This window comes from Mizuhopecten yessoensis, unplaced genomic scaffold (assembly GCF_002113885.1).
Source record: "Mizuhopecten yessoensis strain PY_sf001 unplaced genomic scaffold, ASM211388v2 scaffold1147, whole genome shotgun sequence".
NCBI lineage: Eukaryota > Metazoa > Mollusca > Bivalvia > Pectinida > Pectinidae > Mizuhopecten > Mizuhopecten yessoensis.
Window position 1 is genome coordinate 490424 of NW_018403901.1, and position 17865 is coordinate 508288.

At 40.7% G+C, this 17865-nt stretch overlaps 1 protein-coding gene across 1 annotated transcript in view; it reads right to left on the reverse strand.

The window, feature by feature from the left end:
- LOC110457603 (PDZ domain-containing protein 8-like) overlaps positions 1 to 17865 on the reverse strand; it is a 52283-nt gene that overhangs the window by 18053 nt on the left and 16365 nt on the right. The window contains exons 7-14 of the mRNA XM_021508948.1: positions 17246 to 17326; positions 13026 to 13245; positions 5701 to 5810; positions 4951 to 5037; positions 3684 to 3766; positions 2981 to 3065; positions 2035 to 2445; positions 1479 to 1586 (exon numbers count right to left, since the gene is read on the reverse strand). Coding sequence (XP_021364623.1) covers positions 1479 to 1586; positions 2035 to 2445; positions 2981 to 3065; positions 3684 to 3766; positions 4951 to 5037; positions 5701 to 5810; positions 13026 to 13245; positions 17246 to 17326 — 1185 coding nt within the window. The remainder of the gene's footprint in view (positions 1 to 1478; positions 1587 to 2034; positions 2446 to 2980; positions 3066 to 3683; positions 3767 to 4950; positions 5038 to 5700; positions 5811 to 13025; positions 13246 to 17245; positions 17327 to 17865) is intronic.

Sequence of the window (17865 nt, forward strand, 5' to 3'; positions counted from 1 at the left end):
GAACAAAAACATATGTCTCCCCTTATAAGCCAATAGAAAAACTCTGGTATAACAAATTAGCAAAGGGCCATATCGCTTTATACAGTGGGGCACTAGACCCGAATTTAGAATGCGACACTCCTACTTCCCAAGCTACATTAAAACTTTAGCAAGTTTGGTCAACGTAGGTGAAATAACATGAAAGTTATACTGTGGACAAACTTCCGTATCAAAATTAAACAAAGGGCCATAACACTGTATATAGTGATGCACGAGACCTAAAACCAGTGCATTGCACACCTTCTGTGAGTGATGCAGGTACACTTTAAGTTTGATTATAATATGTTTAATGGTTTAGAAGTTATGCAGTGGACAAACTTCAGTATTAAAAATAAACAAAGGGCCATAACTCTGTATATAGTGGGGCATAAAATCTGATTTTAGTGTGAGAATTTCCGCCTTCTCAAGAAACATAAATATGGTAAGTATGGTCAACGTAGGTGAAATAAAATGAAACTTATGCTAAGGACAAACTTCGGTATTAAAATTAAACAAAGGGCCATAACTCTGTATATAGTGGGGCATGAGATCTAGTTCCAGTGCACTGCACACCTTCTGTGGGTGATGCAGGTATGCTTCAAGTTTGATTAAGATATCTTTAATGGTTTAGAAGTTATGCCATGGACAAACTTTGGTATTAAAAATAAACAAAGGGCCATAACTCTGTCCATAGTGGGGCACAAAACCTGATTTTAGTTTGAGAGATTCCGCCTTTCCAATATACATAAATATGATAAGTATGGTTAACGTAGGTGAAATAACATGGAACTTCTGCTCTGGACAAACTTCTGTATAAAAAATTAAACAAAGGGCCATAACTTTGTATATAGTGAAACATGAGACCTAATTCTATTGCACTACACACCTTCTGTGGGTGATGCAGATATAGCTCAAGCTTGAACAAGATATCTTTAATGGTTCGAAATGTACGGGCTGGACAAGAATTTACTGAAAATGTGCACTTATTTGTCCTTTGACCTTGAGGTGAAGGTCAAAGTGAACTAATTTCAGTGCACTGCACACCTCCTGTGGTTGATGCATGCATACCTAAAGTTTCATTAAGACATCTTTAACGGTTTAAAAGTTATGGCCCGGACAAGTTTGATTAGAAGAACCAGAAGAAGAAGAAGATGAAGAAGAAGAAGAACCAGTACTAATACAATGTCTCCCATCATTCGAAGGGGAGACATAGTAATGCCATCACAACAGCATTTAATACTGGACTTGTATGCTTATAGTAGTGTCTCTAAGAGTCTTACGACAAGTGAGTTTTACATGTCTTAGAACAATGCTCTTACATGAATTCTTTTGTGGTGCAGAATCTTTGTGATTACAGCTGAAGCAACAATATTAGAGCAGAAATGTATACTACCGATAGGCACCTTTGAGCGTTGACATTAGTACCAAATACAAATGAGAGCTGACATAACAAAACATACCTGTCGAGAGGCGACCTCTTCTGTCTTGTGCTTGTCACATGACTGGTCATCCTGATCAGGTAAATCCTCTCCGTCACTACCTCCATCGTCGTCAAGGTCATCCTGTACCTGTTTGGAAAATACCATAAATGTGACAACTGCCATTAAATATCACCAGTTACAGCAAATTTTATAACCATTAAACATCATATACATTTGTACCTAACCACCACCATTACATTAACTAGTTGCTGCATGTCCATAACCAATCGAAATTTCTGGTGATAAAATACTGAAATAGTTTAAAAAATTAAGTGCTCTAGGAATTATTTTTGATTTTCATGGCAAATTTTTGTACTGATAAAACTTGATTTTTAGAAAGAATTTACATGTTTACAAACACAAACAATTAAAAGATGTGTATATTGATACAATATCCTTAAATTTATTTTATCCTTTACAACATAATGTATAGGTACCGTATTTATCCTTTACAACATAATGTATAGGTACCGTATTTTCATTAACAACACATTATTCCAACTTAAGCCACAGTACAAGAAATAAGAGATAATACCGTAATGAGTGATGTGTCACTATGGGCTCGCTGCCTTGCAGACTTGAGGTTGGCCTCCTTCCGGGGAGAGGATGATGCAGACTGGGTATGAGTTAATACCTTGGGAGTTCGAGCAGATGTCTCCACCGCTGAGGAAGATAAGGAAGCACTGACCTTGTCTCCATCTATTTGACCTTTCACCTTCCTCTGTAATAATGCTTTCCCTGTGTTTACCAACGACATGACCCCTTGTTTCTGTGACATTTTTTCTGCTGTGTCCTTGAACCCCACTTGACCTTGTTTTTCTGTAACATCTTTGACTCCTGGTTTAACTTTCTTGTCCTCATAGTCTGCTAGTTTGAAGCTGATGTGTACAAAGTCCTCCGTTTGGTCACTTGACTTTTCTTGTCCAACGGAATCACCATCTACATCCTTAAACAAGAGGAGGCAGACTATCAGTGATGGTTAGTGAAGAATTGAAAAAAAGGTAGCCGATCAGAGGGTTTACTGACAGAAAAATATTGACAAAGAGGTAGCCAATCTGTGAAAGTTTGTTGACAAACAATAATTGACAAAGAGGTAGCCAATCTGTGAAAGTTTGTTGACAAACAATAATTGACAAAGAGGTAGCCAATCTGTGAAAGTTTGTTGACAAACAATAATTGACAAAGAGGTAGCCAATCTGTGAAAGTTTGTTGACAAACAATAATTGACAAAGAGGTAGCCAATCTGTGAAAGTTTGTTGACAAACAATAATTGACAAAGAGGTAGCCAATCTGTGAAAGTTTGTTGACAAACAAGATTGCAATACCAACTCATTACTACAGGCTCTGATCAATAGCAAAACTAACTGTCATGAAACACAACAAATTAATTATAATATCTGAGATTCATACTTAATATCTGACTGTTCCCCTGTCTTTTAAGAATGAAGCCATTATTGTGTGTAGACGATAAAGATTGTTACCAACGACAGGAATGTCTCCTCAGTTTGTGGTACATCCTGGTACTGCTGACCTTTGGACTTGGGTCTCTCTATACGGACAGTAAACCTACAACAGAACATAGGAGCAGGAGTCAGACGTCCATAGAGAACAAAAATACATGTCATACATTTTCAGAAAACAAGAATAGCTTTACGAGGGGAAGATTTTTTAATCAGGTAAAATTATCCTCAGGCAACTCTCTGAAATGTATTTCTCTGGTAATGCAATGGCAGCCTGTTTATCGATGGCAGTCTGTTTATCAATGGCAGTCTGTTTATCAATGGCAGTCTGTTTATCAATTAAATTTAAAATGTATTCACAAAGAGAGATAATTCAATATAATATATTTATAGACAATTAGTTAAGGAAGGTATAGCGTTTGTTGTTCCTTTCACAAACTGAAATCATTGTGAGCATGTCTCTGGAAAAGCAATGGCAGACATACACATGTACATGGAAATTAAGAAATTTACAGTTATTTGCTTAGCAAATTAAGATTGTTGCCTAGTCTGGAATGAATTATTCTTCAGAAACTAAAGAATATTGATAATCAGTGATATTACCAATAAGCAAAGCAACTAAAGAAAACTTGACAATGAAATTCTGTTTCTTCCTTGAAGAAGTCCTCAGAACATGAAATCCTATTGAAGAAGAGTTGATAAAAATAAACCAGTAAACACATACCTGTCTCCAGCATTCTTAAATAGTTTTTTGGCCTGTTTAGATGAGGTAACCCGTGAAGTTCCCACACTGACAAGGATGTCTCCCTACAACCAGACAGGAACAAACATCAAACAACCAACTACTTATCTACCTTACAAAGGGACAATACAGTTGTTTCTAATGATCCTTTATAATCAATCTTACACAAATTATTTAATTAAATATAAAAGTTGAATTTATTCTAACAAACATTTTTATTAATAAATTAGATCTACTTCTTTGTACATGCTCCATCATACCTTTTTTATTTAGGGGATAGTACGTTGTTTCGAGTGGTTATACTGGCGAGAGCTCGATCTGTATGTTGACGAAGCGGAATATTTGGATTGTTCGTGAACGTCCTATTACCAAAGTTTATACGACACATTTGGATTAATATTGAGTTCTTAAATTTCCATGTCAGTACGCATACAAATCTGTGCTTATCAACAAAATCAGTGATTATTTGTATAGATTTGTGAAGAGTTTTGTGTAAATGCATACGACACATGTGAAATGTTTCATTTGATTTCGGATCTAAATAGATGCCTTCACACGGATGGAACAAACGTTTCAGTAATAAATGGAGGTAAGAACAAGGAATGTGTACTTTTTACTTTTTAATTCATTCAACAAATACATTTCATCGGTCGTTTCTGTTCTGTTGCCTGCTAGCCTTATCAGCAGGAATTTCGCTAAGAGGCAAGCTTGACGCCATATTGTTTTGGTTAGGAACGGGTTGTGGCTTAAGTGAGATGGGAGGAGCTTAACACGATTGATCATGATTCTATCGCAGATTAGAACATGGTCCGTATCCAATCAAAACACGCGTTGCAAACGAATCGTGTTAGAATCAATATTAAAACATAATATAAACATGGACAAACTCCCTGTGTCTTTGACCTAATCGAATCTACAAAGGGTTCTATAAGTTTTAAATATGATGTACCATGTGTACTTTTAAATACAGTTACTGGTATAGGCAAAGGAAATTCAGCAAAGTATCTTCTATAATACAATTGTACCATGTTTATCACAATTTTATTAACATGTTTTATAATAAACAACACTTTGTGATTTGATCAAAGCAAGGTTTAACAACAGTGAAACTCTAATAGAATATTAACTATCTCTTATTTCTCATTAAGAAATGGTGTCAAAGCTATTTGCCAGAATATTGAAATAGACGACAGCCATGTTCCTGCTTTACCTTTCTGCCAAAGTACTCAGCAGATACCTATATACTCACCTTTCTAACATCTGCCATGGCAGCCGGTGATTTAGGTACAACACTATCCACTACCACCACATCCTCATACTTCTCCAGCAGGAAGTCCTGTCAGGATTACAGTAGTGTATCACCCAAACATCCAAAATAACCTTACAATAATGGTGTGGAATGCCAAATATATCCTATACATGTACCACACTTTTATATCATACCTTCCATTGTTTTCATTATGAAATATGTAAATTTCTGTAAATAACTGAAAATGGCATTAATGCTGAATTTTTCCCTAGAAACCTTGGCTGAATACCAATGGTGGAGAAAACAATGAGAAATGGAATAATGATGTCACCTTGGGAAATATTCCGTCATAGCGCTGATCCTAGATCTCTTGGTTATGCAGAAGAGCTTTTTGAAAACTTTTAACACATTTGACTTTGAAAGTAAGCCAAGGTCATTCACTTGAACAAACTAGATAACCTTTCATCTTAGCATATGCTACAGACCAAATATCATGACCATCAGCCTCTTGGTTATTCAGAAGAAGTTGTTCAAATGTTTAAACATATTTGACCCCAGGAAATATCATTGTTTTACCCAGTAGGCATATTGGTTATTCAAAGGAAGTCAATTGAAGTGACCATTGGCCCATGGGGCCTGATATTTATATTTGCACTAATCTTGTATTATACTTTGTACACCAGAACTGATCCTGACCACATTAGCTCTCAACTTACTTCCAGAGATTCTAATGGGCTTTGAAATCCTTACCTCCTTCATATTCAGTCCTATGGAGGTTGTAGGCACTGTGGCAATCTCAATGTCCAAAACATCCCATACTTTCTTCTGTAGCTCCACTAACTCCGACCACTGCATGTTGTCTGAAATAACAGGAAGAGATAGGTCATTGTACATCGTTATGTACTGAGTACAGTGCAGTGTGTCATTGTACATCCTTATGTACTGAGTACAGTGCATTGTGTCATTGTACACCCCAATCTACTGTGTACAGTGCAGTGTGTCTTTGTATGCCCCAATCTACTGTGTACAGTGCAGTGTGTCATTGTACGCCCCAATCTACAGAGCATAGTGCATTGTGTCATTGTACGCCCCAATCTACTGTGTACAGTGTATTGTGTCATTGTACACCCCAATCTACTGTGTACAGTGCATTGTGTCATTGTACGCCCCAATCTACTGAGTACAGTGCAGTGTGTTATTGTATGCCCCAATCTACTGAGAATGGTGCAGTGTGTCATTGTACACCTCAATCTACTGTGTACAGTGCAGTGTGTCATTGTACACCTCAACCTACTGAGTACAGTGCAGTGTGTCATTGTACGCCCCAATCTACTGAGAATAGTGCAGTGTGTCATTGTACACCTCAATATACTGTGTACAGTGCAGTGTGTCATTGTGTGTTATTGTATGCCCCAATCTACTGAGAATAGTGCAGTGTGTCATTGTACACCTCAATATACTGTGTACAGTGCAGTGTGTCATTGTTTGCCCAATCTACTGTGTACAGTGCAATGGGTCATTGTACACCCCAATCTACTGAGTACAGTGAATTGTTCATTGTACACCCCAATCTACTGTGTACCGTGCAGTGTGTCATTGTACACCCCAATCTACTGTGTACAGTGCAGTGTGTTTTTGTCACCCCAATCTACTGTGTACAGTGCATTGTGTCATTGTACGCCCCAATCTACTGTGTACAGTGCAGTGTGTCATTGTATGCCCAATCTACTGTGTACAGTGCAATGTGTCATTGTACACCCCAATCTACTGTGTACAGTGCAGTGTGTCATTGTATGCCCCAATCTACTGTGTACAGTGCAGTGTGTCATTGTACACCCCAATCTAATGTGTACAGTGCAGTGTGTCATTGTACACCCCAATCTACTGAGTACAGTGCAGTGTGTCTTTGTACACCCCAATCTACTGTGTACAGTGCAGTGTGTCATTGTACACCCCAATCTACTGAGTACAGTGCAGTGTGTCTTTGTACACCCCAATCTACTGTGTACAGTGCAGTGTGTCATTGTACACCCCAATCTACTGAGTACAGTGCAGTGTGTCATTGTACACCCCAATCTACTGTGTACAGTGCAGTGTGTCATTGTACACCCCAATCTACTGTGTACAGTGCAGTGTGTCATTGTACACCCCAATCTACTGTGTACAGTGCAGTGTGTCATTGTACACCCCAATCTACTGTGTACAGTGCAGTGTGTCATTGTACACCCCAATCTACTGTGTACAGTGCAGTGTGTCATTGTACACCCCAATCTACTGTGTACAGTGCAGTGTGTCATTGTACACCCCAATCTACTGTGTACAGTGCAGTGTGTCATTGTACACCCCAATCTACTGTGTACAGTGCAGTGTGTCATTGTACACCCCAATCTACTGTGTACAGTGCAGTGTGTCATTGTACACCCCAATCTACTGTGTACAGTGCAGTGTGTCATTGTACACCCCAATCTACTGTGTACAGTGCAGTGTGTCATTGTACACCCCAATCTACTGTGTACAGTGCAGTGTGTCATTGTACACCCCAATCTACTGTGTACAGTGCAGTGTGTCATTGTACACCCCAATCTACTGTGTACAGTGCAGTGTGTCATTGTACACCCCAATCTACTGTGTACAGTGCAGTGTGTCATTGTACACCCCAATCTACTGTGTACAGTGCAGTGTGTCATTGTACACCCCAATCTACTGTGTACAGTGCAGTGTGTCATTGTACACCCCAATCTACTGTGTACAGTGCAGTGTGTCATTGTACACCCCAATCTACTGTGTACAGTGCAGTGTGTCATTGTACACCCCAATCTACTGTGTACAGTGCAGTGTGTCATTGTACACCCCAATCTACTGTGTACAGTGCAGTGTGTCATTGTACACCCCAATCTACTGTGTACAGTGCAGTGTGTCATTGTACACCCCAATCTACTGTGTACAGTGCAGTGTGTCATTGTACACCCCAATCTACTGTGTACAGTGCAGTGTGTCATTGTACACCCCAATCTACTGTGTACAGTGCAGTGTGTCATTGTACACCCCAATCTACTGTGTACAGTGCAGTGTGTCATTGTACACCCCAATCTACTGTGTACAGTGCAGTGTGTCATTGTACACCCCAATCTACTGTGTACAGTGCAGTGTGTCATTGTACACCCCAATCTACTGTGTACAGTGCAGTGTGTCATTGTACACCCCAATCTACTGTGTACAGTGCAGTGTGTCATTGTACACCCCAATCTACTGTGTACAGTGCAGTGTGTCATTGTACACCCCAATCTACTGTGTACAGTGCAGTGTGTCATTGTACACCCCAATCTACTGTGTACAGTGCAGTGTGTCATTGTACACCCCAATCTACTGTGTACAGTGCAGTGTGTCATTGTACACCCCAATCTACTGTGTACAGTGCAGTGTGTCATTGTACACCCCAATCTACTGTGTACAGTGCAGTGTGTCATTGTACACCCCAATCTACTGTGTACAGTGCAGTGTGTCATTGTACACCCCAATCTACTGTGTACAGTGCAGTGTGTCATTGTACACCCCAATCTACTGTGTACAGTGCAGTGTGTCATTGTACACCCCAATCTACTGTGTACAGTGCAGTGTGTCATTGTACACCCCAATCTACTGTGTACAGTGCAGTGTGTCATTGTACACCCCAATCTACTGTGTACAGTGCAGTGTGTCATTGTACACCCCAATCTACTGTGTACAGTGCAGTGTGTCATTGTACACCCCAATCTACTGTGTACAGTGCAGTGTGTCATTGTACACCCCAATCTACTGTGTACAGTGCAGTGTGTCATTGTACACCCCAATCTACTGTGTACAGTGCAGTGTGTCATTGTACACCCCAATCTACTGTGTACAGTGCAGTGTGTCATTGTACACCCCAATCTACTGTGTACAGTGCAGTGTGTCATTGTACACCCCAATCTACTGTGTACAGTGCAGTGTGTCATTGTACACCCCAATCTACTGTGTACAGTGCAGTGTGTCATTGTACACCCCAATCTACTGTGTACAGTGCAGTGTGTCATTGTACACCCCAATCTACTGTGTACAGTGCAGTGTGTCATTGTACACCCCAATCTACTGTGTACAGTGCAGTGTGTCATTGTACACCCCAATCTACTGTGTACAGTGCAGTGTGTCATTGTACACCCCAATCTACTGTGTACAGTGCAGTGTGTCATTGTACACCCCAATCTACTGTGTACAGTGCAGTGTGTCATTGTACACCCCAATCTACTGTGTACAGTGCAGTGTGTCATTGTACACCCCAATCTACTGTGTACAGTGCAGTGTGTCATTGTACACCCCAATCTACTGTGTACAGTGCAGTGTGTCATTGTACACCCCAATCTACTGTGTACAGTGCAGTGTGTCATTGTACACCCCAATCTACTGTGTACAGTGCAGTGTGTCATTGTACACCCCAATCTACTGTGTACAGTGCAGTGTGTCATTGTACACCCCAATCTACTGTGTACAGTGCAGTGTGTCATTGTACACCCCAATCTACTGTGTACAGTGCAGTGTGTCATTGTACACCCCAATCTACTGTGTACAGTGCAGTGTGTCATTGTACACCCCAATCTACTGTGTACAGTGCAGTGTGTCATTGTACACCCCAATCTACTGTGTACAGTGCAGTGTGTCATTGTACACCCCAATCTACTGTGTACAGTGCAGTGTGTCATTGTACACCCCAATCTACTGTGTACAGTGCAGTGTGTCATTGTACACCCCAATCTACTGTGTACAGTGCAGTGTGTCATTGTACACCCCAATCTACTGTGTACAGTGCAGTGTGTCATTGTACACCCCAATCTACTGTGTACAGTGCAGTGTGTCATTGTACACCCCAATCTACTGTGTACAGTGCAGTGTGTCATTGTACACCCCAATCTACTGTGTACAGTGCAGTGTGTCATTGTACACCCCAATCTACTGTGTACAGTGCAGTGTGTCTTTGTACATCCCAATCTACTGTGTACAGTGCATTGTGTCATTGTACGCCCCAATCTACTGTGTACAGTACAGTGTGTCATTGTACACCCCAATCTACTGTGTACCGTGCAGTGTGTCATTGTACACCCTAATCTACTGAGTACAGTGTATTGTGTCATTGTACACCCCAATCTACTGAGTACCGTGCAGGGTGTCATTGTACACCCCAATCTACTGTGTATAGTACAGTGTATTGTTCATTCTACACCCCAATCTACTGTGTACAGTGTATTGTGTTATTGTACACCCCAATCTACTGTGTACAGTGTATTGTGTTATTGTACACCCCAATCTACTGTGTACAGTGCAGTGTGTCATTGTACACCCTAATCTACTGAGTACAGTGCAGTATGTCTTTGTAGACCCAAATCTACTGTGTACAGTGCAGTGTGTCATTGTACACCCCAATCTACTGTGTACAGTGCATTGTGTCATTGTACGCCCCAATCTACTGTGTACAGTGCATTGTGTCATTGTACACCCCAATCTACTGTGTACAGTGCATTGTGTCATTGTACGCCCCAATCTACTGTGTACAGTGCATTGTGTCATTGTACACCCCAATCTACTGTGTACAGTGCATTGTGTCATTGTACGCCCCAATCTACTGTGTACAGTGCATTGTGTCATTGTACACCCCAATCTACTGTGTACAGTGCATTGTGTCATTGTACGCCCCAATCTACTGTGTACAGTGCATTGTGTCATTGTACACCCCAATCTACTGTGTACAGTGCATTGTGTCATTGTACGCCCCAATCTACTGTGTACAGTGCATTGTGTCATTGTACACCCCAATCTACTGTGTACAGTGCATTGTGTCATTGTACGCCCCAATCTACTGTGTACAGTGCATTGTGTCATTGTACACCCCAATCTACTGTGTACAGTGCATTGTGTCATTGTACGCCCCAATCTACTGTGTACAGTGCATTGTGTCATTGTACACCCCAATCTACTGTGTACAGTGCATTGTGTCATTGTACGCCCCAATCTACTGTGTACAGTGCATTGTGTCATTGTACACCCCAATCTACTGTGTACAGTGCATTGTGTCATTGTACGCCCCAATCTACTGTGTACAGTGCATTGTGTCATTGTACACCCCAATCTACTGTGTACAGTGCATTGTGTCATTGTACGCCCCAATCTACTGTGTACAGTGCATTGTGTCATTGTACACCCCAATCTACTGTGTACAGTGCAGTGTGTCATTGTACACCCCAATCTACTGTGTACAGTGTATTGTGTCATTGTACGCCCCAATCTACTGTGTACAGTGCATTGTGTCATTGTACACCCCAATCTACTGTGTACAGTGCAGTGTGTCATTGTACACCCCAATCTACTGTGTACAGTGTATTGTGTCATTGTACGCCCCAATCTACTGTGTACAGTGCATTGTGTCATTGTACACCCCAATCTACTGTGTACAGTGCAGTGTGTCATTGTACACCCCAATCTACTGTGTACAGTGTATTGTGTCATTGTACACCCCAATCTACTGTGTACAGTGTATTGTGTCATTGTACACCCCAATCTACTGTGTACAGTGCATTGTGTCATTGTACGCCCCAATGTACTGTGTACAGTGCATTGTGTCATTGTACACCCCAATCTACTGAGTACAGTGCATTGTGTCATTGTACGCCCCAATATACTGAGTACAGTGTATTGTGTGATTGTACGCCCCAATGTACTGTGTACAGTGCATTGTGTCATTGTACGCCCCAATATACTGAGTACAGTGTATTGTGTCATTGTACACCCCAATCTACTGAGTACAGTGCAGTGTGTCATTGTACACCCCAATCTACTGAGTACAGAGTATTGTGTCATTGTACACCCCAATCTACTGTGTACAGTGTATTTTTCATTGTACACCCCAATCTACTGAGTACAGTGTATTGTGTCATTGTACACCCCAATCTACTGTGTACAGTGGATTTTTCATTGTACACCCCAATCTACTGAGTACAGTGCATTGTGTCATTGTACACCCCAACCTACTGAGTCCAGTGTATTGTGTCATTGTACGCCCCAATCTACAGTGTACAGTGCATTGTGTCATTGTACGCCCCAATCTACTGAGTACAGTGTATTGTGTCTTTGTACGCCCCAATCTACTGTGTACAGTGCATTGTGTCACTGTACGCCCCAATCTACTGTGTACGGTGCATTGTGTCATTGTACACCCCAATCTACTGAGTACAGAGTATTGTGTCATTGTAGACCCCAATCTACTGTGTACAGTGTATTTTTCATTGTCCACCCCAATCTACTGAGTACAGTGTATTGTGTCATTGTATGCCCCAATCTACTGTGTACAGTGCATTGTGTCACTGTACGCCCCAATCTACTGTGTACGGTGCATTGTGTCATTGTACACCCCAATCTACTGAGTACAGTGCATTGTGTCATTGTACACCCCAATCTACTGAGTACAGGGCAGTGTGTCATTGTACACCCCAATCTACTGTGTACAGTGCATTGTGTCATTGTACCCCCCAATCTACTGAGTACAGTGTATTGTGTCTTTGTACGCCCCAATCTACTGTGTACAGTGCATTGTGTCATTGTACCCCACAATCTTCTGAGTAGAGTGCAGTGTCATTGTACACCCCAATCTACTGTGTACAGTGCATTGTGTCATTGTACGCCCCAATGTACTGTGTACAGTGCATTGTGTCATTGTACGCCCCAATGTACTGTGTACAGTGCATTGTGTCATTGTACACCCCAATCTACTGAGTACAGTGCAGTGTGTCATTGTACACCCCAATCTACTCAGTACAGTGCAGTGTGTCATTGTACATCCTGATGTACTGAGTACAGTGCATTGTGTCAAAAATAATGTTAAGTCAAATAAACTTCTTTGACAGTTAAAGAATTCCAGAACACCAGAAAATCTTTGTTTGTACCTTAAATCCTACTATTCTTTCCCACATAATTTTTTTAAGAATTGAAAGCCTGTGAAAAGACATGAGCCAAAACTGCAAAAAAAAAACATTTTCTTTTACAACACGATTAAGTATTTATGATTATCATACCTAAAGACAGTGTACAGTACAGCTGACAGTTGGCCGGTACCTCAGTGATGGACAGACGGCTACACTCTACGATCGTCACCTGTAGCTGACCTTCACCTATTCTGTTACCATGGATTCGCAATTCCTTCACAGGTTTAAATTCCTCTGGGCGGTCAAAGAAGGGTCGAAATCTCATCTTGTAATTTGGCAATATGTGTTTCTTTCTTAATGATCTCTTTATCTGCATAATACAACAAAACAAGTAATTATGAAGTCAATATATTAAATCACAAAAAAATCTTACTTAATTCTTTGCAAATGTACTCAAGCACTAAGTGTAACTGCAACATTAAAAAGATTGGAATCATTCTTAAACAACCACTTTATTGGTGTATTCACTTTTCATAAGACAATATAATTTATAAATCTGTTGGAAGCAAATGAAATAAACTTTGTTGGAGTGTGATGTACATACCCCTGGTATGTATATGGTGACAGAATCCTAAAGGGATCACCAAACCTTCCTTTTCTTCATTCATTGAAAATTCAGTGGAGGAACTTTATTAATTGTTGTATCAAAGAAGAATATGGATTGGTGTTCTTGCCAACAAAAAAACATCCAGGGCTCACGCTAGACATTTATAGAACACTCTGATGTCACTATTTAGCGCTTCCAGGTTTTGCAAATGTCAGTACCCAAAACGGATCATGACTTTATCTTGGCAATATTTTGCTCTTCAAATGAACATTTCTCTATCATTATTTTAGCATTCAAATGAAGACCTTTGGAATTTGTATGAACACAACTATTTCTACAGTCTGAATTTATTCCTTAAGTCCAAAACAAAATACATCGTCCTTGTACACACCATTTTTATTAAACAAAAAACTAGATTTTGAGTTTGAAATACACCTTCTGATGCTATTTGAACCTAAAAATTAATCATCTATAGACACATAAAATGATGCTTAACTATGTATCCTAATGCTAAATCATTGTAATAACTTCACCCTTTGGGTACCCATCCCATTTGGGTACTGCCTCCTCATACTTCGCTGGATCTTAATACATTCCAACAGGCATATTCATTTTATTGATTAAAAACAATAAAAGTAATGGCACAAGTACTTTTAACTCACAAACCTCTCCTCAAAAACTGTCTGTTCTGACATTAGCAATGATTTGTGGGAGAGCTTTGTCACCATATCTGGAGTCTATACTGACCTGGGCGATGATTACAGTGACGTGATTTGAGGGAGAGCTTTGTCTTCTCATCACCTGTCTATACTGACCTGAGTGATGACTAGTGACGTGATTTGCGGGAGAGCTTTGTCTCCTCATTACCTGTCTATACTGACCTGTGTGATGACTAGTGATGTGATTTGAGGGACAGCTTTGTTTCCTTATTACCTGTCTATACTGACCTGAGTGATGACTAGTGATGTGATTTGAGGGAGAGTTTTGTCACCTCATCACCTCTCTATACTGACCTGTGTGATGACTAGTGATGTGATTTGAGGGACAGCTTTGTTTCCTTATTACCTGTCTATACTGACCTGAGTGATGACTAGTGACGTGATTTGCGGGATAGCTTTGTCTCCTCATTACCTGTCTATACTGACCTGTGTGATGACTAGTGATGTGATTTGAGGGAGAGATTTGTCACCTCATCACCTCTCTATACTGACCTGTGTGATGACTAGTGACGTGACTTGAGGGAAAGATTTGTCACCTTATTACCTGTCTATACTGACCTGAGTGATGACTAGTGAGGTTATTTAAGGGACATCTTTGTCTCCTCATCACCTCTCTATACTGACCTGGGTGATGACTGGTGACGTGATTTAAGGGAGGGTTTTGTTTCCTTATTACCTGTCTATACTGACCTGAGTGATGACTAGTGAGGTGATTTAAAGGAGAGATTTGTCTCCTTATTACCAGTCTATACTGACCTGTGTGATGACTAGTGATGTGATTTGAGGGAGAGATTTGTCACCTCATCACCTCTCTATACTGACCTGTGTGATGACTAGTGACGTGATTTGAGGGAGAGCTTTGTCAGCTCATCACCTCTCTATACTGACCTGTGTGATGACTAGTGACGTGATTTGAGGGAGAGTTTTGTCTCCTCATCACCTCTCTATACTGACTTGTGTGATGACTAGTGACGTGATTTGGGGGAGAGCTTTGTCTCCTCATCACCTCTCTATACTGACCTGTGTGATGACTAGTGATGTGATTTGAGGGAGAGATTTGTCACCTCTTCACCTGTCTATACTGACCTGAATGATGACTAGTGAGGTGATTTGAGGGAGAGATTTGTCTCCTCATCACCTCTCTATACTGACCTGTGTGATGACTAGTGAGGTGATTTGAGGGAGAGATTTGTCACCTCTTCACCTGTCTATACTGACCTGAGTGATGACTAGTGAGGTGATTTGAGGGAGAGATTTGTCTCCTCATCACCTGTCTATACTGACCTGAGGGATGACTAGTGACATGATTTGAGGGAGAGTTTTGTCTGCTCATCACCTCTCTATACTGACTTGTGTGATGACTAGTGACATGATTTGAGGGAGAGATTTGTCACCTCATCACCTCTCTTTACTGACCTGATTGATGACTAGTGACGTGATTTGAGGGACAGCTTTGTTTCCTTATTACCTGTCTATACTGACCTGTGTGAGGACTAGTGAGGTGATTTGAGGGAGAGATTCGTCACCTCATCACCTCTCTATACTGACCTGAGTGATGACTAGTGACATGATTTGAGGGAGAGTTTTGTCGCCTCATCACCTCTCTATACTGACCTGTGTGATGACTAGTGATGTGATTTGAGGGAGAGTTTTGTCACCTCATCACCTCTCTATACTGACCTGTGTGATGACTAGTTACATGATTTGAGGGAGAGTTTTGTCTCCTCATCACCTGTCTATACTGACCTGTGTGATGACTAGTGATGTGATTTGAGGGACAGCTTTGTTTCCTCATCACCTCTCTATACTGACCTGTGTGATGACTAGTTACATGATTTGAGGGAGAGTTTTGTCTCCTCATCACCTGTCTATACTGACCTGTGTGATGACTAGTGATGTGATTTGAGGGAGAGATTTGTCTCCTCCTCCCCTCTCTATACTGACCTGTGTGATGACTAGTTACATGATTTGAGGGAGAGTTTTGTCTCCTCATCACCTCTTTATACTGACCTGAGGGATGACTAGTGACATGATTTGAGGGAGAGTTTTGTCTCCTCATCACCTCTCTATACTGACCTGAGTGATGACTAGTGATGTGATTTGAGGGAGGGTTTTGTTTCCTTATTACCTGTCTATACTGACCTGTGTGATGACTAGTGATGTGATTTGAGGCACAGCTTTGTTTCCTCATCACCTCTCTATACTGACCTGTGTGATGACTAGTGACATGATTTGAGGGAGAGTTTTGTCTCCTCATCACCTCTTTATACTGACCTGAGGGATGACTAGTGACATGATTTGAGGGAGAGATTTGTCACCTCATCACCTCTCTATACTGACCTGTGTGATGACGAGTGACATGATTTGAGGGAGAGTTTTGTCTCCTCATCTCCTCTTTATACTGACCTGAGGGATGACTAGTGACATGATTTGAGGGAGAGATTTGTCACCTCATCACCTCTCTATACTGACCTGTGTGATGACTAGTGTCATGATTTGAGGGAGAGTTTTGTCTCCTCATCACCTTTTTAAGGTGATTTGAGGGGGAGTTTTGTCTCCTCATCACCTCTCTATACTGACTTGTGTGATGACTAGTGACGTGATTTGGGGGAGAGCTTTGTCTCCTCATCACCTCTCTATACTGACCTGAGTGATGACTAGTGAGGTGATTTGAGGGAGAGATTTGTCACCTCTTCACCTCTCTATACTGACCTGTGTGATGACTAGTGACGTGATTTGAGGGAGAGATTTGTCTCCTCATCACCTCTCTATATACTGACCTGGGTGATGACTAGTGACGTGATTTAAGGGAGAGCTTTGTTTCCTCATCACCTCTCTATACTAACCTGTGTGATGACTAGTGAGGTGATTTGAGGGAGAGATTCGTCACCTCATCACCTCTCTATATTGACCTGAGTGATGACTAGTGACGTGATTTGAGGGACAGCTTTGTTTCCTTATTACCTGTCTATACTGACCTGTGTGATGACTAGTGACGTGATTTAAGGGAGAGCTTTGTCTCCTTATTACCTGTCTATACTGACCTGTGTGATGACTAGTGAGGTGATTTGAGGGAGAGCTTTGCCGCCATATCTTGAAGCTATACTGAAGGTAATCTGTGGCTCCTGTCAAAGATAAAACATTAGCAACTCATACAGAGCTATAGAATCAGACTGATTGACTTGATAAGGGACAATCATCTGAAAATATATATGTACGATAATTTTGTCCAGAAAACATGATATTAACAAAACTAGGAAAAATGTCTAATAGATAATTGTCTCAATAGTGAAGTTATATTTCGTAATTCAAACTAAAGATCTTCTTTTTTTTAGACCTAATAGCCATATAGTGTTGAAATTCATTCTTACTGATTTATTGATCAGATAAAAACTTGGCAAGTGATATCATGAGGACAACCAATTTATTTACTGTTTCACATTAGAATGCACCTCCAGACAAACATTTGCTACAATATATATACAAAGGGCAATAACTCTGCAAAATGTTGAGCACAAAACCCAATTCCAGTGTGTGACACTCCCATGAGGTAATTACTCACATGCAAAATTGGCAGCTGTAAGTGACAAGAGTATTTGAGCTCTGGACAAAGTGACATAACAGTGGACTGACAAATGACATGTAAATCTACAGCTCCCCCCCC